The sequence below is a fragment of the Saccopteryx leptura genome, chromosome 5 (assembly GCF_036850995.1).
Source record: "Saccopteryx leptura isolate mSacLep1 chromosome 5, mSacLep1_pri_phased_curated, whole genome shotgun sequence".
NCBI classification, from domain to species: domain Eukaryota; kingdom Metazoa; phylum Chordata; class Mammalia; order Chiroptera; family Emballonuridae; genus Saccopteryx; species Saccopteryx leptura.
The window spans coordinates 71199897-71216466 of record NC_089507.1 but is presented as its reverse complement, the minus strand read 5'-3'; the positions used below and the strand labels follow the sequence as shown (position 1 = coordinate 71216466).

Here is a 16570-nt window from a genome sequence, read left to right as displayed (position 1 = left end):
ATGTCCGTCCTTGCAGAGTCCAGTTGTAACAAGACTCCTGCCAAGCCAGTTAGAGAGACTCCTCCCACCCCATGTCTGATCATCCTTAGTACCCAATCAAATTCCCTTACCATCCCCCAGGTGACAGTTGATCACCTAGCCAGTCTTCAGCAAGAATCCTATTGAAGTGGTTTAGCAAGAATTTCCCTACCATCGATGTGTCCTCATAGTACTTTTTCATCTACTGACCCCCCACCCCGAACCTGCTCCTTGGTTATAAATCCCCCCATTTGTTCTTGTTGTATTTGGAGTTAAGCCTGATTTTTCTTCCTTCCTGTGATAGTCTTTTTTTTTCTTTTTTCTTTTCTTTTAATTTGAGGCTGACCTGTAGTGGCACAGTGGATAAAGCATCGACCTGGAATGCTGAGGTCGCCAGCTCAAAACCCTGGGCTTGCCTGGTCAAGGCACATATGGGAGTTGATGCTTCCTGCTCCTCCTCTCTTCTCTCTCTCTCTCTCTCCAAAAGTGAATAAATAAAAATAATGTTAAATTGAAAAATGTTTGACACATAACACTGTATAAATTTGAGGTATACAACATATTTGATACATGTACATATTGAAATATGATTTCTATTGTAGTGATAATTAGCACCTCTATAATATCACATAATTATTATTTCATTTTTAGTGGTTGGAATAATTAAGTTCTAGTCTCCTAGCAAGTTTGACGATTATAGTACAATACTGTTGTCCAATTTTACTATACTGTGCATTAGATGTCTAGGACTTATTTACTGCCTGTTGCAAGTTTGTACCCTTAAGCATTATCTCTCCTATCTCCCCCACCCCTATCTTTCTGTGACTACCATTTACTGTTTTTATGAGTTTCACTTTTTTAGATTCCTCATATAAGTGATATTATACAGTATTTGTCTTTGATTTCTCTCACTTTGCATAATGTCCTCAAGGTCCACCCATGTTGTTGCCAATGGCAGGATTTCTTTTTTTCTCATGGCTGAATAATATTCCATTGTGCGTATATATATCACATTTTCTTTACCCATTCATCTGTTGACGGGCACTTAGGTTGTTTCTGTATCTCGGCAATTGTGAGTAATGCTGCAATGAACCTGGGAGTTTATCTATCTGTTTGATATAGTATTCAAAACAGTATAAATATCTAATAAATTTATCATCCCCAAAACAATAAATGTGCCTTAGTGCAATAGTTCAATTATGAGAACATAAACTTGTGAACATTTAATAACCTAAATGCCAAGATGGAGGGTTAGTTTTAAATAAAATAGTCTGCCATAAAATGAAATACTAAACTTATTCACCTCCTGAGATTGTCTTGACACCTATCACAATAGTCCTAACTAAAGTCCTCCTAACCATTTTAACAAGTGTCAGAATAGTTTTTCCTTTAACACAGATCATGCTTTTATAGTGAGGTTTATTAAGAGGCTAACACTTCAGGGTGCTTAATATATGCCAAGACATTATTTGTTCTAAACGTTAGATCTGTTCTTTACAACATCCCAGTGAGGCAATTCTATTACTATTATCCTCGATTTGTAGATTAAACTAAGCCTCTGAGAGTTTGTTTGCCCAAATACATAAAGCTAGAGTTAGGGAGTAGAATGGATACTGTAAGCCAGGGATTCTGGCCCTGCTTCCATGTTCAGAAACGCAGTGCCAAATAGCCTTCAGAGGACTAAAAATTAGGTTGGGGTTTCATACCTGTCAGTGCTTTTTGAGCAAAGCTTTCAAACTCAGCAGCCCAGATAAGTAATGTGAAGGAGTGAAACAGAGCAGGTGAGGAGAGTCCCTGCCATTGAGCAAAACAGCCCTTATGCGCGCCATCTAGTGTTGCTTTCTGGAAATGCATACCTTCCAAGTTTTTAAACAGATGCAAAAGAGATACCTGGATTTTTAAGAAACATCTTTTCAATTAAAAAAGGACAAAGAAAGAAAAGAAAGGGGAAGAAAAGAAGAAGGAAGGGAAGAGAAAACCATTCAGGACACGCGCGTGCGCACACACACACACACACACACCCCTGCAGAAGGGATTCAGTCAGTATGTGGACCACCTGTTTGCAGCCTCTAAATTTTTAGAGGTTAAATCTGATAATGGACTCTGGTTGAATTTTTTTTTAATCTGGTTGACTTTAAAACATATTCTCACTCTAAACTACCAAGTAATTATACCTTTTAAATGTCTTATGTGTCTGACCTTTTGGAGACTAAAGGTTTCCGCTATTTGTTGGGGAGGGGAGGGGAAAATGTTCAGGGTATGGGGCAAAGCAGTACAAGGTTGTGAGGGAAGATTGTTTCAGAACTTAGGCAGTCTCATCTGGTACATGGAGATTCGGCGACAGCAAGTTGTGTTGACTTCCCATCTACTTATAAATCAAGAGATTTAAAAAAAAAATTCCATTGATTTGAAAAAGGGGAAGGAGGAGAGAGAGAGAGAAAAAGAGAGAGAGAGAGAGAGAGAGAAGCATCAACTGGCTGTTTTCTCACTTAGTTGTTTTATTTAGTTGTGCACTCTTTGATCTCTGCTCCTACATGTCTGATTGGGGTCGAACCCACCACCTCTGTTGTGTACAGTGGATGCTGTATCCACTGAACCACCTTGACCAGGGCCTAAAGCAAGATAAATTTTAATTACAGGTGTTAGCCAAGCAATCTTGGTTCTTCTTGATTCTTCAATTGATAGATAATTTAACCTCTATTAACAAAGCAAACAAAGGCAAACACCCTTTCAAAGTTAAATTAGTACAATTAGCTATCTGGGAAATGGAATTAAACACAGAGACTGAGAGTTTTATGAAGTCCATCTTTTTCTAAGTCTTTCAACTTTCAGTTGCTGAACTTTGAGCTATTTAAAATTTATAATCCTCTTGGCAAACCAGGTTTCTTGGCTCTAGGCATAGGACGTAGGAGGCATTCTGTATTCTTGGCTTTCTGAGACCTTCAGATGTCCAATGTACTTGTTTTTAATTGCCTAAACCTAGATTACAGGTACATATAGTTTAATAAAGAAGATGCAACTATTTTCTTCCAGACACAGAACTCTTTTTGTATTGTGTTTTCATTCATATCTTACGCCATAGGTTTAAATTTCTTCTTATCTTGAAGTTTGGTAGCATATTAATAGTGGCCATTTTGGATGGAAATGGGGGATCAGTTAATGCCTTTTTATGCATAAGATTCTGCTCTGTGTCCTGTGAACAGATAAGAATCAATAAGCTTGTCTCCTTCCCTCCTGGAGCTTGAAGTACTTTTGGGTAAAAGAGGCATTTATACAAGTAACAATAGTACAAAAACTTCATAAAAAGCAAACTACAAAGGACACTGATGACCGTAGCTATAGGATTTCTAAACGAGGGAGAGACTTTATGACTTGAAGGCTTTAGAGGCCTTCAGAAAGGAAATGGTGTGTAAGCGGGACCATGAAGAATGAATAAGCTTTTTTAGGATGAGGAGGGCAGAGAGTGGAAGGAAAAGTATAATAAAGGCAGATACGAAAGAGGGAGAGGGAAAGATGGGCTTGGAGAACAGCAAGTGAATGCAACAGAGACTTCCAGTAAGGAGAAAATGGAATGTAAACCTGGGGAAGTGATCTGAATGAGCAGAAAGTAGTCAAAACCAAAGATGGGGAAATATTCAACCCACTATCATTAATAATGAAGTTACAAAAAAAGGCTGACTTAAGGGAGAAGTTGGATTCACTGTTAGATCCCATATGATTGTGGATCAGCCAAATAACTTTAAACCAACAGATAAAATTACATATATTCAAAATCTGGGCCCAACCAAATTTGCCTTTGCCTTATTTTGACACTTTATAGCCTGAGCTAAGATTGTGCTAGTATTCGTCACATGCAAATACGTAAGATCTTTGAATTTGGGAACAAGAAGGGTCCTTTGAAATCATATAATTTATTTTGCCAATGAGTTAATTAAGGGTCGGGAAAGATTAGGTGGTTCACATGAGGTCCCAGAGTCTATGAGAAATAGACGTGATACCAAACTATAGTCGCCCACTAATTTCTGAGCCATTGCTTTACTCACATCACCTGGTTATCCTTTCTAAAACACAATGTTTATACATAAAGGCACACAAATAAATTCTTAGGTATATATTTTTAAATTTAGTATTTTCCCACCTGTGGGTACCTCCATCTCTCTTCCCTGGTTTCCGGCTCATCACACTTCCTCCATTTAACATCTAATATGTCTTCTTCAAAATGTTTTTAGAATTTATATAATCATATACAAACACATCTGTACACACGCAGCACATGCATATGTAGTATTTTAGGTCATTGCTTTTCAAGAAGAAAAATCTGTGTACTCTTCTATACCTTGCTTTCCTCATTCAGCTATACCCTGAGGAAATCTCTCTCAAGTGACAAGTTACAGCCTAATTAATTGTTTCTTTTTGTGGTTGCATAATGCTCTACATATGATATATGGCATGATTTTTTCTACCATTCCCCCATTCATGGAGACCAGTTTGCTTGCAGTTTTTTACCTCTACAAACAGTATTTCAATAAACTTACTTGTACCTAAATATATGTATGCTGGCATTTTGTTTCTGTTGGGATCATTGGGTCAAGGTTATGTATTTTTAGTTTAAAAAACCAAACTGCTTCCCTAAGAAAGGTGTAATAAAACACATTTATACCTACAATTAGTAAAAATACTTTCTTTAGCTAGGTCTCCCCAGACGACGATAGTGTTGTAACTTTTTAAAAGTTTTTCCAAGAGCAATTAGTGTCAAGTAAAATCTAATTGTTACATTTTTGTATTTCTTTGACTACAAATGAATTTGATCATCTTTTCATAAGCTTGCTGGTTGTTGAATTTCCTACCTTGCAGATTGCATTTTCATATTCTTTATCTATTCTGCAGTAAGCTATTCTGTCTCCTTGTAAATCTTTAAGAGAGCTTCTGCTGTATTATAGATATTTTTGCCAGTCTTCTAGAGTTGCAAACATCTATTTTTCAAATCTGTTGTATTTGTATGGTATTTTCTGCCATGCAAAATTTTGAATTTTATTTAGACACTTAACGTTTATATTTTTCTTATAGTTTCTATATTTTTTGCCTTTCCAAAGGAAGCTTACCCTCCATGTCCCTAGATTATATTTATGGTTCCTGGAGTCTCTTACAGGATGTTTGTTTATTTATTTATCTTTTTAAATTTTATTTCATGTTTTAATCCATCTAACTTCACCTAGGATTTATTTTTGGAATTGGTGTAAGATAAAAGCTTAGTTTCCTTTTCTTCCAGATGAATAACCAGTTTGCCAGTCTGTTATATTAAGTAATCCATCCTTTTGCTTCTATATTGGAATGCCTGTCTTGTTATATATTAAATCCTCACTTTTATATGGATCTATTTCTAGATATTCTATTTCATATGTCTGTGAAATAGACTGATTTGATCACAGTAGCTTTACAGGATTTTCTGACATCTTGTAAATCAGATTACACAAATAACTCTTAAGGTAGTTATCAAATGCTAGGTAGATACATTACAAACCTGTTTGCTAGACAGCAGTGAGACGCTAAAAGAAACTAATATACATCAAAATAATACCGGTACACTTAAAATATTTTTTTCAAAATCTTACTTTCCAAGAACTATATATTTTTATACAAACAGATTTAGGAAGAACTTCAAAGTACTTATAAGATCTTACACAAATGACGGGTGTATTTTCAGTCCTTAAATGCTGTACTGTATTTATTGATGGTTGTTTCCTTGATTTCGCAGAGGCATCATCCCTGACTGTGTCTTCGCTCTGAGCTACAACTGCTTCCCAGTGGGAGCCCTGCTCAGGGGAGAGCTCTGAGGTTTTCCTGAAGAGAAATTCCATGGGGACTGTACCTGACCCTCTAAGATCAGCTAAAACTTCCCTGATCACAGCTTCTGGAAAAGAAGAGGACCTAGGAGAGGTACAAGCTGCCTCACCTCATCCTCGACCAGCCCTCCCGTGTGAGAACACCAATGGCCTTTCGGGCAATCCCACAGAACCAGACCTCAGCCCCAGGGCAGCTTCCGAGGCCCTGATGCAGGCCTGCGAGCATGAGACCACCCAGCCAGACATGTCTTCCCCTGGCATCTTCAATGAGGTGGGAAAAGCATCCCCCACACTCAACTCCCCTGGCAATACCCAGCAGCCAGGAAACTGCATGCCCATAGCACCGGCCCCGTGTTCCACAGCAGTTCAGAATCTTATACACACAACACTGATGATGCCAACCAGTCAGCACACCCACCAGGCCATCCCTGGCGACCAGCCCCATGCCAGCACCTCTTCAGGATCTGAAGATACCCTGGGGAAATCACAGAGAACCTCAGATGGAGAGCAACCTGAGAAGTCAAGCTGTCCTATGGGAGGCACTTACAGCAGCAGCAAAGATCAAGCGTCCTGTGATTTCCCTTCTCCAGAAATAATCCAGGGAATGGTGCAAACTGCAAATCCAGCAGCCAGGGTGTTCAGTCATGCCTCCTCTCCTGTAGGCAGCCCTGACAGGGAAAAGCAGGGAACCATTTCTGACTCCAAAACGAGGTCCTGCGAATCTCCTGCACGAGAAGATGGACGTTCAGGGAACACACGGCTCTCTGCCGCCACCTCAGACACTCAGGCCGTGAGTTCTGTGGCACCTCAACCATCCCACCTCACTGGCAAAGGTCTGGCGTTTCCTCCAGATCCGGAGAAGACGCTGTTGCAAGCACAGCATCCAGTGTCAAGGTTCAAAGAAGCAAGTACAATGACCAACCAGGCTGAGAATAAGATTCAGGACGTTCCCAACAGGGCTCAGCAAGACGCTGAGGTGCAGGCGGTGGCGAGTGTCGAGAGCAGATCCGTCTCCACTAGCCCCAGCATCCTCGCTGCATTCTTAAAGGAAACCCCTGCTCCCGAGCCACTGGAACAAGAGCAGCTGTGTGTCATCTGCCATGGCAGTGGGAGCCACACGTTGGAGCTGTCAGTCAACAACACCGTAGCCCCCCAGAAGTCGGGGCAGTGCCCTGGCATCATGACAGAGGTGCACATCCAGGCAGCTGCAGCTGTTTCCACAGCTTTCCAAGAGGATACTAAATTGGTGAGCCTACCAGTTGAGGTCCTCAATACCTCATCAATCTATGTGACATCTAGTAATGCTCAGGATACATGTACAGAAGATGGGAGGTCAGCAGGAATGACCCCAGCAAGGGTGGAGCCCACCTCTAAAAAGCTTTCAGGTACTAATTCTAGTTCCCTGAAAGCTAGCCTCATTGACCAGATTTCTATCAGTGTGGGAAGTCAAGGTGAAACGAGTCAGGGATCTGGGAAACTTGAAACCAAGCACTCTGAGCTTGCAAAGAAAACCGCAAATGGCCATAGAACAGACCCAGATTGCACACCCTGGGATTCCTGTGGCCCTGTCAGCAAAACTGACCAGCTTAGGAGCGTGGATCCCACTAATAAAGGAGATATAAGGGAGAAGAAACCTGCGTCTCCTCAGATAATAAAAGAACAAAGATCGGGGGGCACGGATAGCCTCGATGGGAGGGCGAGGGCAGAGCCAAAAACCATACTGCTCAATCCTAAATCTCAAGAAAGTGGAGGCACAGGGTCAGCTGCCAGCCCCCTCCCCTCCCCAGTCAGAAACAGCCAGGAGGGCGTCGTGGAAGAGAGCAGACAGACCAAGACAGCCGCCAGCCTGAGCCTGCCGTCCGAGCCCATGGGCGACTCCAGTCCGGGGTCGGGCAAGAGGACCCCTTCCCGCTCCGTCAAGGCCAGCCCACGGCGGGGAAGCCGCGTCAGCGAGTTCCTCAGGGAGCAGAAGTTAAACGTGACGGCGGCCGCCGCGCAGGTGGGGCTCACCCCGGGGGAGAAGAAGAAGCACCTGGGCGCCGACTCCAAGCTGCAGCTGAAGCAGTCCAAGCGCGTCAGGGACGTGGTGTGGGACGAGCAGGGCATGACCTGGGAGGTGTACGGCGCTTCTCTGGACCCCGAGTCCCTGGGCGTCGCCATCCAGAACCACTTACAGAGACAAATCCGGGAGCATGAGAAATTAATCAAAGCACAAAGCAGCCAGGCCCGGAGATCCATTTCCTCAGATACTTCCTCCAATAAAAAGCTCAAAGGAAGGCAGCACAGCGTGTTCCAGTCCATGCTACAGAACTTCCGACGGCCCAACTGCTGTGTCCGGCCAGCCCCTTCCTCCGTCTTAGATTGAACGGGAACGTGGGCGGGAAAACTGTGTACAGTTAGAGGCTTCCCAAATGTCGTCCATGCCAGAGCTTACTTAGTTTTTTCCCTGAGAGACCAGGCAAAGAAAGAAAATTTCTATGAACTATAAAAAATTGTTGTTAAGGATTGTTGGGTCCTTTGATTGGGGCTCCACAAATTAAAATATCATTTCAATTTGAAAGAAAGAACAAGAGAAAAGTATGCTTCCCTTAAAGTTTAATACTTTAATTAAGAGGAAGTAAGATTCACTGGTTTGTTGTGGGGTTTTTTTTTTAAATATACTGTTGCTTATAGAACCAGCATTGTCATTCTACATGTGTCATTTTGTGTTACTGTCTCAATTTATCATATTGTGGTATTTCCACTGAAATCCCTACTTTGTGTTAAAAACACTATTAGCAAAACCGCTGTTATACTTTCTAATCCTATTGCTATGAGAATGCTGTTACCACACAAAATTTAAGTAGCTGATAAGAACTATAATGTAAAAAAAAAAAAAAAAATTGAAACAAATTTGCCTTGTTCAAAGGCCAAATATGAATTAACATCTACAGGTAATCATTTTTATAAACCCTGTTATACTCTTTAATAAATTTAAGAAAGTTATATTAGGAAAATTAGCTATGCTTTGAATATGAATACTTCCCCCATAAAACATGAATTTATATATACACAGTGCCCAGTGCAGAAGGCAGGGTGCCTTTCTGTACTTCTGACAAGATTAATTTCATATGCCCTTATGCTAGAAAATATATGTGACTGAATTCTTGAAAAGAGCCACAATACTGAACATAATACTAAATTTTATGTTATGCAGGTGTTCTCCAAAAACATTCTACTGAAAAAGCTCTGGTAAGGAATTATAAATAACCAGTTAACACACACTCTTCCTTCTGTGTTGAAAAGGAAAGCTTCCTGAGTACAGAAACAATATCTTCAATTTAGACCCCTGCAAACAAAATACAGTGTGTGTTTTTCTTTTGATTTGGTTCAGTAGCTTCTAATAAAAAATGCATTCAACAGCAAATAGAACACAAGTTTTCTTACAGCTTTGGTATGGAGACTAATATCATGTAATTGCTTAAGTCTCTATAGCAAAAAGGTACCTCTGCAAAGTTATTAATTTTAATATTTCACCCTGCAAACCCAATAAAATAGAGACCTTCAATAAAACACTGAGCTTTGGTCCTTGAGAACATAGGCACCTGTTTGAGCTCAGGCCTCACCTGTCTCCAGAAATGGACCCTGTCCATGGAAGCCCTGAGTGTTGTGCAGGGTAGTGGGCTAGGATGGCCAGCAGTGGCTTGAGAATTGGGGTAGTACAGAAGAGGGGAATGAGCTAGGGTCCTGGAAAAGCTTCCCCTCCTGGATTCATTGTAGCAAATCATTGCTTACCACCTTGCACTTATAAAATCAGATTGTTAGATGTTGGGAGGTACTAGTGACCTTCTCTAAACTCATTTCTCTAAATGAGACAGATAGGCATGTAGTCTCTCTTCAGCGACTCATAAATGCCATTTTTGCATGAACTCCAAATCTCTGTTTTGGCTTCTTTTTTTTCTTTTAATTCTTTTTTGCAGATGCTGAACATATGGGGAGAAATCACACCTGAACTTTAACACCACAAGCTACACTGGAAACAACCTAAATTAATAATAGCCATTGATTTCTTTCAAAGCAATTAGACTATGTATAAGGCTTGCCTAAGTAGACCACAGTCACAGCCTTCTCAGAATCTGAGAATGGTACTTAACAGTGACTGTAGTTGGAATTTACAATGGAATTTTTAGTGATACAATTTACAGATTCTTACCAATTGGCTTCTATTAAAAGTGCTGTCTAAAGTAGAAATTACCATCAAATTAGCAATTAAAATTATTATTAAGGATTAGAGTTTTGGTCTAAAACTCTCTTTTGGCCTTAAATATTCATTTGTAATCATGTTCATTTCACTTCTGTTGGAGATGCCTTTTCCAGGATGTAATCCTGCTTCTGTCTCTCGCTCACTGGCTGGCTGTCACACGTTGGCATACATGTTGTGTATACACAGAGAACACCCTGTGTACATAGTGGCAGATGTCAACAGTACCCACTCCAGCTGGGTGGGCCCCAGGTAATCCTCTGCTGCAAAGTGGCTAGAACAGGCTGTTCCTGCATTAAAATACGCAAAAAGGAAGAATTCAGCATCTGGTAATAATATCTATTTTCATGAGTTTGGAGTAACCACATGATTTATAAATAGTTAAATGAGGCAGAGGCCTCAAAGAGAAGTAGGCATTTGTTGCATATTAAATTAATTAAAACTAAATTTGGTGTTGTTGTGCCTCATATTAAAACAATGTTTAAGGGAGTAGCTTGAGCTGGTTTTCATTGGTGCTAGAACTAACATTCTTAATCTTTAATTTTTTGTTTTTTATCTTTACTTTTGCCATACTGTAGAGATTGTCACCACATATTACAAAAGCTTTCTTGTTTTGTTGCTTATTGAATCTTACAGAAGGAACAGCTTTTAAAAACAGGAACGGAAACAGATCATCAAATGGATAAATAAGATAAGAGCCTGCTCAAGACAACCACGTTTTTACATTATGATACCCTAAGTACCTCTTACAATAAAACCTTGATTTGAAAATTTGCCTTTCTCTTTGATCTGTGACACAGCATAGACATTTAGTACATCACTCATGACTCCTTAGGTTCACCCAACAAATGTAGTTGCAAAACAATTTTTACGTCAGACTCTTTGAACTTGTTCGACTATCCCTTAGGTTGAAAGTTGTTTGTTTTTGTCCTTAATTTCTTTTGGTTATGTTTCGGTCCTTCTTAATGCATTTTAGTTGTTGAAATAAATGAAGAAGAATTTTTATTTATTAATTAAATAAATAGAAAATATTTCTTGACCCAGTAGTACAAGGGAGATGAGTTAGAACACAGTGTCTGGAAGATAATGAAACATTTAAAAATGTTAAGATGCTATCCAGCTTACCCAGTGAATACTAGAATTTTTAATTTAAATATTGATTTTTCTATTTTTATGATGACAAGACATTATCATCATCTCTTCAGCTGTCATATGTTTATCTTTAGTAATTTTCTAATTATGACTTTCTTGATTATTGGTTTTAATGCACAGAACAATTACTTTACATACAATAAGATCCTAATTAGCCACTGTGTATTTTGGATCAGTGGCATAAGTTGAATATATTGTTAAGTCAAAGTTAACCAAAAACCTTTTTGTTTGCATCTAAAATGAAATATATATAAAATATATGAGTATGATTTAGTACTTTGAAAAGTTCAGCCATATTGAATATTATTTAATTTTTTATATTTTTTTAATCTTTAGAATTGTCTGATACTCATTATTTTGGAAAGTAATGTTCTCCATGCTATAGGTTAAATATCAGAATTTAAGTAAATTGGACTGAATATGCATGTGTAACATACACCCTATAGCTTGAATTTTGGAACTATATCCTTAATAGGATTCATCTTGCTGTCTTAAAATAGAAAGCTGAAAAGGAGTTCCTATCATTCTGGGAATACCTGTATATACCACGTGAAGAATATACTATGATGTGACTTTAAATTTGTTTACAGCGGATATATATGAGTATGCTAGGAATGTAAATTGTTTGACCTTTGCTGTATCTGCTCTGTACTGTTCTACTGCCTAAATGTGAGAAATAGTCTTCTCTTCTTCCAACATATTGTGCAAGTGTTAAAAGATTTGTCCACTTCTAGTACCGTATAACTCACCAAATCCCTTGTCTACTTTTTAAGAATCAGTATAAAGAAAAACAATGCAGTAGAATAAGGTTTGCATATATGTATATGTGTTTTACTGAAGACTGGGTACTTGTAGCCTTCTGTAGGTCTGTACCTGTCTGATTTACTATTATCTACAGTGCTGCCATAGAGATGATGCTGTTTACTCTCTCCTGCTTTGTCCTAAATGGCGTTTGAGAAATGAGGCTGTGAATTTCCCTTTGTGATAGTAACACAGTGAACTCAGCAGTATTTGGATAAATGAGATGACCATCTTGTCTCCACACCTGTTTTGTCTATACAGTAAATAAGTCTTATCCACGTTTGCTTCAGTGTTTACTATTTTATATTCATATCGGAGTATTTTTTTCTGTGAGCAATGTTCCTTGTTTGTGGCCCTTTTGGTTGAGTCTCTCCAAGTGTTGGTCATCTGCTGTCACTTGGCAAAAAGCATGTGATATGCTGAATCTCCTGTCCAACCTTCTTACGGAAATTCCGCAACTGGCTGAGTAATTATAAATGTCATCTGTGCAAACACATGGGCTTAAGGATGTCTACAAAATTTTAGTCATTTTTGCAAAAGGGGAAAAAATAGTCTTGTAAATATTGAAACAGATTTCCATAAACTTTATCCTAGTCTTGGGGGAAAAAATCATCCTTGGCTACAGAAATCAAACTTGATTTGCAACTAATGACCAAGGACATAAATGAAGCAGAAAAAGGTGGAAAAATTCTGTTATGAGTAATCAGTGACATCTGCCAGAGGTCATTACAACTCCTTTTAACTGTGAACACTGACCAGCTAACCTACTCACTTGCCACAACCAAATAACCTCTCTAAGTAAACCCAGTACATCTGTATATATGTGAAGATAGAAATAACAAAGTATCCTTAAAAATTACTATTGGTTCTTAGGTAATCAAGGTGATGATAATTTTAAAGAACATTTAAATAACTATGGGCCTTCCTGAAATGACTGTGGGGGCCAGAATGGTACAACAAGATGTTATTTACAAGTTTGGTGTTTTCTTTTTTCTTTTTTAAGTCCCAGATATTTCAGATAATAATTATGAGAATAAAGACTGTTGAATATGAAATCAAAGCCAAGCAATAATGTGCCAAAAAAGAGGCATTTATACCAGCAAGTGCATCTATTTGGGGCACACCATTGTATAGTTATGGTCTGCCCATGAAGACTGACTATAACCCACGGATAAAATAAGTAAAAGCATCATTTCTCCTTTCTGGGAAAGCTTATTTGTGAGTTTCATAAAGAGGTGCAGCAATAGTGAGCATTATTAGGGATATGGTTAACAGCCAAGAGAAGAAAGGAGTCAAAAAGTCTTGCTAGCTTAAAACTCAAGACAGCTCCAACCAGAAACTACTGAAATGGAGAAGTTGAACATATGATAATTACTCTTCCTGGATACTTGCATGTAGAAAAACAATTCAGTTAACTCTGCCTGGAGGATTACCAACCTTAGCTATGAAAAATGGGTTCCCAAATATAAAATAACCAAAACGTGAGTACTCGTGTCAAAGGGGCCTCAGAAATGCCTAACAGAAACAAAAATGATGTTCCAGATGGCATTCCTAAATATTCTTTGTCAAGTATCTTCTTGGGTTCAAGTTCAAAATCCACTGACTGCAAAACAATAGGCATAAAAGTCACATAATTTGCACTTCAGAAAAAGGTACTGATGATCAACCAGCATGCTGATAATTATGATGAGAGGTTACCCCGGTGATTTAAGTGTGTTCAAGAGAATTAAATGGGAGGGAAAAGTTAACTTCTTTTTTTTTTCATTTCTTAAGATGTGGGAATGTCATCCACTTATTTCTGGGGTGAAAATTATAGCTTGCTTTTTGACATTGCTGCTAGCATTACTCTTTGTTACTTTAAAAATAAAATTGTTCTTTAGAAAAACTTTTAAGCAGTTACATAATTTTTTTCTAGTTTGTATCATTGCTTTTAATATCATGCAAATACTATGTATAGATCAAACTATATTGAATGAGTAAAAGGAGCTTGCCCAGCTTTATCAGTATCTTTTAATAATTTTAGATTAGATTCCTTAGCATTTATTTTAACTGTGTCTTTGAATAAGTTATTTTTCATAATGTTTTCCATCGTGTCTTAAAATGATGCTTGGTAAATCAGGAGATTGCAATATTATAGTCATACTCCTGAATCCCTCCCTATAGGAGAGGAAAGACTAATTCTTGTTTTAAGGGCATCTTGAGATACCTATACTGAGGTCAAGAAAGGTCAATGAGGCCTGAAAACTTAAGAAAGAAATGTATTAATAATTACTAAGTTTCTAAATGTATTTATCTCTGCTGTACTAATGTGTTGTAAACAATATGTTGTGCATAATACTGTAGGAGGTGTGGTATGTCAATACATTCTATAAGTGTGTATAGTCTGGAGTGGTTGGTTTTCTATTTTGATGTGTAGAAAAAAAATAATATTCTGTATCCCATTTTAAGGCCAAGTTCTGTCATAAGGTAGGCACATCTATGAAAGTGAGTAAAGCCAACAAAAGTATACCTGTGTATTCAGTAAAAGTTCTTTTATTTTTGAAGTTCAGAAAAGCTGTTGGCTTTTTTTAATCATCTTCAAGAGTAGATAACATAATTATCAAACAGGATGAATATAGTAATCAGTACATTGGCATGTTACTAAATATGCCAGGGCTAATTAACCATGCCATTAGTCACAGGTAAGGTCAGTTCTTTGACCACTGGGATGATTTACATTTCTCACACATCCTCTCTGTATTAAACGTGTGACTAGGATGTACATACTATGGGTGTTATTGTATACATACCTCTTATGAATTATCTAAATCCTCAAAGCAGCTACAGGAAAGCAGGAAGAAGAAACAGTTGTACAAAAGCCTCAAAAGGGCTAATCAATGTGTGCTTTCATTTTCTAAACATAAAAAAAATGTGTACATAACATTCTGTAAATAGCTTACCCACATATATATGCACACAAATACATTTTATTCATACTGGTACATTTAAGGAAATCACAAAACAACTAATTGAAAACTGCAATTTTGTATTACTGTTCTGTTTTACATATACTAGTATGAGGTCCAGTGCTCTCCATTACATTGTGCTACTCTCTGATAGCAGGTTTGGAAATCAGGGAAGCTCCACTGGGCTATGGAAATCTAGTTAGCATCTTACTGAGGCCCAGGATGTACCTGAGCAGGTTTGAGGGTTGAATGTTCTTTCTTTAAGCACCTGATATTATATCTGAAAATGACAAACACTGGGGGAAACCAATTATGTTTTATAAACTCTATTTGTACATTTACTAGTGTGTTTATTTGCCCAGGCTGATCAAAGCCACACTTTTTTTAGATATCCCTAGATTTCAGGAATTTATGATCACATGCAGTGAAAAATGAGATCAGCAAAACAAAGTTTAACAACACCAAAGAAGTCGAATAAAAAAATGTTTTAATCATAGATAATGTTGGTAGTACGTTCGAAAATGAGCAATTGTGAGTTCCTTAAGATGGACTAAAATAAATTATTATTACTGATAACAGGTGATACTATGTGGATTTGATAACAAGATTAGAGTCATCAGCCAGCTAATGTGGACAACATATTTCAAGTTACCACAATTCCAATCTGTGAACTGATATAGTTTGAGTTCCTCTCATTTCTTCTGAAAAGAAATACACTATTATAATCAAAAAGTCTGATCTGATTCCTAAAACCTAATATGATTTGACTCCAATTCCTTGACACCAAAACTCATCTTGGCTGGATATTAGGTTGAAGATATGAATGGAAATACCAGAATTTCCCATTGATAGAGAATTCTGTATGGCAAAATGCAAATATAATCCTTCTCAATAGAAAGTTAATGATACAATTTAATACCTATTTGTGTTTTGGAGAAAAAAATGTGTGATCTTTATATATTAGATAAAAATAAAACATTAACCAACCATAAGAACACTACAGTTGTAACTATAGCTGGCTGTGTTTTTTAACCACTAAAAGCATACTTGTATACTTGTTTATAAAAGCAGCATACCTGAAATTTTGATGTTTGTCAATATTTACTGTTGCTTACAAGATAAATTTTTGTAATTATTTTGGAAAATGTGTATTAATTTAAATGCCACCCCCAAAAAATTTAGCTGTCAATGTAAGAATCATTGATGTTTGTAAATAGTCCACTGAGAAAGACAAAGTGTAGTATAAGGTAAATCACTGAAGAAATAGTAATATCAAAATGAAATTCCTTTATGAATGTATCGATAATAGAAAATAAAATTATGTCTTCACAATGTCTACATACAAAGATCATTAAATGGTTTATTCAAGGAAGTCCCCATCCTGTAGAAATTGACCTACTAATTAAATTTTATTTCCTAGAAAAAAAAAAGATGAAATTTTATGATTTACATAAGACTAGATCAAGACTTTGGAATTATATACACTTCCACCTTCATTTTGGGTTTAATTTTTGAATGAATGAATGAATGAAATTTAACTGATGACTTAGTTTATCCTTGAAAAAAATTCA

General features: G+C 37.6%; 1 protein-coding gene across 2 annotated transcripts in view; it reads left to right on the top strand.

The window, feature by feature from the left end:
• GPRIN3 (GPRIN family member 3) overlaps positions 1-16543 on the top strand; it is an 83769-nt gene extending 67226 nt beyond the window's left edge. For both annotated transcript variants that reach the window (XM_066384611.1, XM_066384612.1), the window contains exon 2: positions 5774-16543. In XM_066384611.1, the coding sequence (XP_066240708.1) occupies positions 5875-8226 (2352 nt within the window). In that variant the 5' untranslated portion in view covers positions 5774-5874 and the 3' untranslated portion in view covers positions 8227-16543. The remainder of the gene's footprint in view (positions 1-5773) is intronic.
• Positions 16544-16570: the final 27 nt, after the last annotated feature.